Here is a 7,067-nt window from a genome sequence, read left to right on the forward strand (position 1 = left end):
AAAACAGAACTAACCGTTATCATCTTTATTTCAGATATTTATTTATAGATTTTCAAAATTAATTTTTTAAAAATTATTTTCACCTCGGATTTGTGCGAATATATCATGGCTTGGTTTCGTGATGGAACACGAGTTTGATAGAAAAGGACAAAAAAGACAGAGAGGGTGGGAGATGGTGACACGTGTCCCATTCACAGCTGTATCGCAAAACCGCTTGCGTGGAAGACTTCCCCACCGACCCCCTTCCTAACTTCCTCTCTCTCTATAAATTCGTATTTCCTCTCGTCCGTTTCCTTCTCCCTTTGCTCATCAGGGGTAGGTAGTTACCTCGATCGATCGAAGAAAGAGAAAATTTCGAAACTTTGAAGGAAATAATCGAATTCCATGGCGGATCGGATAAAGGGTCCGTGGAGTCCGGAGGAGGACGATCAGTTGCGGCGGCTGGTGGTTAAGTACGGTCCCAGGAACTGGTCGGCGATAAGCAAGTCGATCCCTGGTCGCTCGGGGAAATCTTGTCGGCTGCGGTGGTGCAACCAGCTGTCACCGCAGGTCGAGCACCGTCCCTTCACGCCGGAGGAGGACGACACCATCTTACGAGCGCACGCACAGTTCGGCAACAAATGGGCCACCATCGCTCGCCTCCTCAACGGCCGTACCGACAACGCGGTCAAGAACCACTGGAACTCCACGCTCAAGCGCAAATCCGGAGGAAGCGACGGTAGTTCCCCCGGCGGCGGAGGATACGAAGGTAGTTTCTCCGCCTCAGAGGAGCGGCCGCTGAAGAGATCTGCGAGCGCGGGCTCCGACGGTGCTGCGCCGGTGGCCACCGGTATGTACATGAGCCCGGGGAGCCCGACGGGATCTGACGTCAGCGACTCCAGCACTGTTCCTGTCTTGCCCTCGTTCCATTGCCACGTGTTCAAGCCGGTGGCGCGTCCTGGCGGCGTTGTCGTGCCGCCGGTGGAGACGTCGGCTTCGTCTGACGACCCACCGACGTCGCTGAGCCTGTCACTTCCCGGAGCAGATGTCAGCGAGGTGTCGACAAACACGGGTTCGAGTCACAATACGATGCCGTTTCTGTCATTGGCGAATCAAAACGCAGCTAAAGTCGATGGCAATGGAAAAGGATTCGGTGGGTCGAGAGCTGATTTCATGGCGGTAGTTCATGAAATGATAAAGGTGGAGGTGAGGAACTACATGGCGGAGATGCAGGGGAAGAACAGTTTAGGGTTCGTGGGATTGTACGATGGGGGAGCGGTCGGCTTCGTCTGACGACCCACCGACGTCGCTGAGCCTGTCACTTCCCGGAGCAGATGTCAGCGAGGTGTCGACAAACACGGGTTCGAGTCACAATACGATGCCGTTTCTGTCATTGGCGAATCAAAACGCAGCTAAAGTCGATGGCAATGGAAAAGGATTCGGTGGGTCGAGAGCTGATTTCATGGCGGTAGTTCATGAAATGATAAAGGTGGAGGTGAGGAACTACATGGCGGAGATGCAGGGGAAGAACAGTTTAGGGTTCGTGGGATTGTACGATTCCGGCAACGGTGGATTCAGGGATAGCGATAGAATCCCGAAGAATCAGATCGGAGTTGGGAGGGTCGAGTAGAATTTCAGATTAGGAAGTCGAGAGCTGATTTCATGGCGGTAGTTCATGAAATGATAAAGGTGGAGGTGAGGAACTACATGGCGGAGATGCAGGGGAAGAACAGTTTAGGGTTCGTGGGATTGTACGATTCCGGCAACGGTGGATTCAGGGATAGCGATAGAATCCCGAAGAATCAGATCGGAGTTGGGAGGGTCGAGTAGAATTTCAGATTAGGAAGCCACAGTGTTCGAACCGGAAATGTGAAATTGAGAGGACACGTGGGTGCTGTGTTTTATCATTGTGGGGCACTTTGGGAGAACAGAAATTAGGGCTTTTTTGGTTAAACGAACGAAACGAACAGAGAAATCTCGAGAGAGATGTCCGATGGACAATATAATTTCGTAACGGACGTCATTGGATGATTCTTTCTCCTCTTAAACGTATGTAACCATAATGATTGCCCCCACCTTAAAGTTTGATTTTTCTACAAAAGATCCATAACCGACGGGTACAGGATGTTAAGATTTTAATGTATAGATTTCTCGGACCAGACGGTTACAAAATCTTGAAAAGTTCCTCAGCCTATGAATCCATGTATTTGTGATATATACATGTACACATACACATATATATATATATATGTACTATGTTTTTTTTAAAAAAAATAACCAAGTGGTTTGGGCTGGACACCCTAAATCCTATGTGACAAAGGCGAGGTCTACGTTGGGCTTTGTAACATCTGATCAACTACCCCAAGGCTAAGCTCCCAGCCCATTGGGGCAAAATATTTAGCCCAAGCGTATGATTTTTTTAAAAACCATTTTTTTTTTATTTTTGGCATTAAACAAGAATTTGAAATATTAAATAGTGCTTCTGTGACAAAAAAAAAGAGAATGTCAAAGAGATTAAAAATAAGAAAAGGCGGCTGGAGTTTGGATTAGGACATGATCAAACCTACTCTTCCCGACATGTCGATAGCCACGTCATCAATTTCCTCCCATTTGAAGCACTGTATCAGCGAGCCATGGGCCAGGCTCAGTATCCATTGGGCCCTACAGCGCGGAACGTCGTTCTTACCAAGGTTGTATGTCTTTTTTCAACCTACTCAAATCCAAACCATTAGGACCTCTGATAAGTGAGATTTCGAGTAAGTCTTTACATAATCTTCTTCTGAGTAGCAAAAGCCATTGGAATTTTTATTTTAATTTATTAATATTGACAAATCCTCTGGCCCACCCCAGATGGCATAACCCAAGTAGTCTTCCGAATCCGTGTTTAGTTCAGCATCGGCCCTCTTTCAAAACTTCTGAACGATTTAGAAGGTTTGGCAATGCTGGTTCCGGCGAGCAAACCATCGCCACAAATTAGAAAATCATATCGATCCTTCCTAACGTTTACAAGATTTTGATTAGAGATATTCAAAGGGAACCCAACTCATCCCAATGCCACGTGGCATTAGACCTGAAGATTGTTGGTCCGGTGTTGTTAGGTACCTTGTTGTCCAAGGAAAATCCTAATTAATTGTCTACGTCATGCTTCTTCCACATTCGGAAGGTTACACGTCCAAAGCCCGTCAGTAAGACGACGTCGTTTTTACGTTTTATAAGCTTTGTTTCTTGGATTTGGTGCAAAGCAAAAGCATCTTTGTTTATTTGATCTGACGTTTCTCTCTCTCTCTCTCTCTCTCCCCCCTCGGCTTTCTTATTTTGCCCTCTGATTTCTTCGGCGACGGTGGTGATCCCATCGGAGGCTTAGCCGGAGCTTGAATGGCGCCGGCTTCGAACCGGTTGATTGCCGCGACGATCCTGTTCCTTCTCTCTTCGAATGCCGCCGTTGGAAACCTCCACCAATCTCCCGGCTTCGGAGCCCGACGCCCCATGTTGCTGCCGCTGTTTCTTTCTCCGATGAATTCTTCTTCTAGATCTGTGTCCGAATCCCGCCGAAGCCTCCAGAAATCAGATTCGGGTCACCTTCCTTACTCTCGCATGAGACTCTACGACGATCTTCTCCATAACGGGTAATATCGTCGTTCATGTTTATGAGTTCGGAATGGTTTAGTTAATCAATTTAGGGTTTTTTAGGAGATCAATCTCAGTTTTATGGATTTGTAGGTATTATACGACGCGGATTTGGATCGGGACACCGCCGCAGATGTTTGCGCTTATAGTGGATTCAGGAAGCACTGTTACGTATGTTCCTTGCTCCGACTGTGAACAATGTGGCACCCACCAGGTATTGTTCGAATTCCTTCGACTCTTCTTAGATTTTGTTTGTGTCAGTCTCAGAATGTGCCTAGCCTCGGAACAAATCCAGCATTTTCGGAGCCCAATCTCATTGTTCATAACCTTGAATTGGATGTAAAGGGAAGGGCTTGATCACGCGTATCGTGCTATGGAGTTAGCTGGAATTTAATTTGAAAATCTACTTTTTCTGTTATTTAATCATATGTGGGAAGAGTTGTATATTCTTTAGAACAACAAATGGAGTAAAGCTGGTCCCCTTGAAGTTGATGAGTTTAGAAAGAACATCCTGAAAAAGTTCTTTTTTTGTTAGTGAATAATTCATGACAAAGTCATCCTATTGGGGATTTCATGATCTTTCCTTTGTAAGCAAAAAGAACAATCCTGTTGAATGGTTTTTTCCTTTCACGTTGGGTGTTAAAAAGAATTTTGCTTCTGATTATTATTTCACCAGGACCCTAAATTCGAGCCGGAGTTATCGAGCACCTATCAACCTGTGAAATGTAACATGGATTGCAATTGTGACCATGATAGGGAAAAATGTGTTTACGAGAGAGAATACGCTGAACACAGCTCCAGCAAAGGTGTGCTCGGGGAAGATCTTATATCCTTTGGCAATGAAAGCCTTCTTCCTCCTCAGCGTTCTGTTTTTGGTTGTGAAACTGTTGAAACCGGTGATCTTTACAGTCAACGTGCTGATGGAATAATCGGTTTGGGCCAAGGGGACCTCAGTCTTGTGGACCAGTTGGTGGATAAAGGTGTGATAAGCGATTCTTTCTCTTTGTGTTTCGGAGGAATGGATATTGACGGAGGTGCAATGATTCTTGGTGGTTTTTCTTACCCATCTGATATGGTTTTCACCGAATCAGATCCTGATCGCAGGTATGTATTATGGACTCCTTTGTCAGATTGATGAATGGATCTTAAACTTCCCTAACAAATACGTTTGATACCTTTCACACATTTACTCTAGTTTCGGGATGGCAACAGTCCATATTACAATATAGATTTGATGGGGATACGTGTTGCGGGGAAGCAGTTGCCCTTAAACCCAAGTGTCTTTGATGGAGAATACGGCACTGTTTTAGACAGTGGTACCACTTATGCTTATCTTCCAAATGCCGCATTTTCAGCACTTAAAGAGGCTGTGAGTTCTTATTACTTTTGAACTTATTATCTCTTCCCAGAAATATTGATCACTCTACCATGTTTCTTCATGCTTTCCCTTGACACTGTATCTTGTCATGTTGTAGGTTATGAGAAAAGTTTCTGAACTGAAGCAGATTGATGGTCCTGATCCAAATTTTAAAGACATATGCTTCTCAATCGCTACAAGGTATCGTCTTTTGTGAACTTGTGATCCCTTTCAAACTCTTTGCACCAAGGAAGTAACCGAACGCTATGTTGGGTTTTGATTAAGAGATGCCCTTGAACTCTCAAAGACATTCCCAGCAGTTGAAATGGTATTTAAGAGTGGGCAAACATGGTTGCTTTCTCCTGAAAATTACCTGTTTCGAGTAAGTGATTCAAATCCCTCAAAATTTCTATCTCAGGGAATCTTTGCCTTCCATGAAATTTCGTTCCTATGCATTTGTATATACTGTAATTTGTTAGCCACAAACGTATCAACTGGTATAAGTTTACTTATACTGTAACTTTCTGTGTTCTAAAAAACTATTACAAAAGCATTCCAAGATGAAGGGGGCATACTGTCTAGGTGTTTTCCCAAATGGAAATGATCACACAACTCTTTTAGGAGGTAAGTCAGACATCACTTAGGTTTTTGTTTTTTGGGCATATCCTGAACCTGAAGTTGCATTTCTGGGATCCTTCTATTTTTTTCCAAAAAGATTATTTATTTGTAACAAATATGTTTGATAATAGGAATTGTTGTTCGCAACACACTTGTCGTGTATGACCGTGAGAATTCTAAGGTGGGATTCTGGAGGACCAATTGTTCCGAGTTATATGAAAGGCTTCATATGGATATTGCTCATCCGCCCGTCTCGTTGCCTTCAAATCACTCAACCTCTCCCGAGAATGAATCATCCCATAATTCAGGTGTTCTTCCAGGTAAGCCCACATCTCTAGGTTTTGGCCTTACCTCTTATTTCTCAAGGAACTAAATTGGAAAAGAGTGGTTATATCATGGTCCAATCAAATACTTTCTACAAATATGTTCATCCCCGTCTTTTCATTATCATAACCTGATGGAAAAATGCTGTTGTTGCCGGCTGGTGGTCAGTTTTGTATTGATTTGTTCTCTCTTCGATCTTTATCCTAGGGGAGATCAAGATCTGTAAAGTGAATGTCGATATACTACTAACAATTGATCCATCCAATCTGAAGCCTCATAGCGAAGAACTCTCAGAGTCTATTGCCAAGGGATTGGATCTCGAAGTTTCACAGGTTAGAGCAGATGACAAACACAACCTATGGCTGTTCATTGTGAAACACTTGGAAACCTGATGTTACTTGGATTTATATCATTAAAAGAAAAAAAAAACACTCCAATATATGTTGATGATGTCTCAGGTCCATTTATTGAATATCACTGCCAATGGAAACAACAACTCCTCCCTCGTAAGATTGGCCATTTCCTCTCCTGGACCTTCTAGTTGTTTTTCCAATGTCACTGCGACGGTATGGCCTCTCATCCATTTTCTTTTCTTCCTTTCCTTGACGAAATTGAACTGAACTTTTTGAGGTCAGTGTTGAATCGACTACTTCCATTCCCGGCCATTTCCTCAAACGTCGATCCTCAAATCTGTGAAACAGAGCATAATATCTCGGCTTGTCAACCATAAGGTCCAGCTTCCTGACACGTTTGGAAAATATGAGCTGCTTACATATGAATTCGAGCCTCAGGAAAAGGGGTATGTCCCATGCTTTCGTGCTAGTCCTAACGTCGCCTCAGACAGACAAATATGTAGAATCTGATTATTATTTTTTTAATTGCAAGAAAACTGATTCTTGGGGGGTGAACTGATCAATGCAGGGAAAGGATGAAGCAGAAGGAAGTGATGAGGGCAATGGGGATAGTGGTGATAGTGGGAGGATTGAGTGGGGGAGGATGGTGGATCATCATCACATGGAAGAAACGCAGACGATCACAGATTCCGTACAAACCGGTGGAAGCCGCCGAGCATGAACTCCAGCCCTTATAAGTCCGTTCCGTACGGTGCATGCATCCGTACGTTACGTACTTGTCCCGTCCTGTCCCCCCCCCCCCCTTTGTT

The 7,067-nt window shown here is 44.2% G+C and overlaps 2 protein-coding genes across 5 annotated transcripts in view; both read left to right on the forward strand.

Moving 5' to 3' along the window:
- Positions 1-283: 283 nt before the first annotated feature.
- LOC104827448 (transcription factor MYB44-like) lies at positions 284-2,173 on the forward strand. 3 transcript variants are annotated; one of them, XM_010560635.2, is made up of 2 exons: positions 284-1,206; positions 1,696-2,173. In XM_010560635.2, the coding sequence occupies exons 1-2, from the start codon at positions 385-387 to the stop codon at positions 1,807-1,809; spliced, it is 936 nt and encodes a 311-aa protein (XP_010558937.1). In that variant the 5' UTR covers positions 284-384; the 3' UTR covers positions 1,810-2,173. The 3 variants fall into 3 exon arrangements, with proteins under 3 accessions (XP_010558937.1, XP_010558931.1, XP_010558924.1); XM_010560629.2 differs by having other exon boundaries at positions 284-1,197; positions 1,687-2,173; XM_010560622.2 differs by having other exon boundaries at positions 284-1,170; positions 1,660-2,173.
- Positions 2,174-3,175: 1,002 nt separating this feature from the next.
- LOC104827477 (aspartic proteinase CDR1) overlaps positions 3,176-7,067 on the forward strand; it is a 4,208-nt gene continuing 316 nt past the window's right edge. Inside the window, exons 1-12 of one of the 2 annotated variants that reach the window (XM_010560649.2) lie at positions 3,221-3,605; positions 3,700-3,820; positions 4,283-4,710; positions 4,819-4,975; positions 5,082-5,164; positions 5,249-5,345; positions 5,515-5,587; positions 5,713-5,901; positions 6,113-6,237; positions 6,364-6,471; positions 6,607-6,704; positions 6,827-7,060. In XM_010560649.2, the coding sequence (XP_010558951.1) occupies positions 3,355-3,605; positions 3,700-3,820; positions 4,283-4,710; positions 4,819-4,975; positions 5,082-5,164; positions 5,249-5,345; positions 5,515-5,587; positions 5,713-5,901; positions 6,113-6,237; positions 6,364-6,471; positions 6,607-6,704; positions 6,827-6,995 (1,899 nt within the window). In that variant the 5' untranslated portion in view covers positions 3,221-3,354 and the 3' untranslated portion in view covers positions 6,996-7,060. Of the gene's footprint in view, positions 3,606-3,699; positions 3,821-4,282; positions 4,711-4,818; positions 4,976-5,081; positions 5,165-5,248; positions 5,346-5,514; positions 5,588-5,712; positions 5,902-6,112; positions 6,238-6,363; positions 6,472-6,540; positions 6,705-6,826; positions 7,061-7,067 lie in introns of those variants that run through there. The other variant, XM_010560650.2, reaches the window with a different exon arrangement.

This window comes from Tarenaya hassleriana, unplaced genomic scaffold (assembly GCF_000463585.1).
Source record: "Tarenaya hassleriana unplaced genomic scaffold, ASM46358v1 Cleome10, whole genome shotgun sequence".
Lineage (NCBI taxonomy): Eukaryota > Viridiplantae > Streptophyta > Magnoliopsida > Brassicales > Cleomaceae > Tarenaya > Tarenaya hassleriana.

Excerpts from the sequence above, each read along its gene's own strand:
- LOC104827448 (XM_010560635.2), top strand. The coding sequence starts at position 385 with ATGGCGGATCGGATAAAGGGTCCGTGGAGTCCGGAGGAGGACGATCAG. Across the intron at positions 1,207-1,695 it reads TGAGGAACTACATGGCGGAG|ATGCAGGGGAAGAACAGTTT; the intron begins ATGCAGGGGAAG and ends TACATGGCGGAG.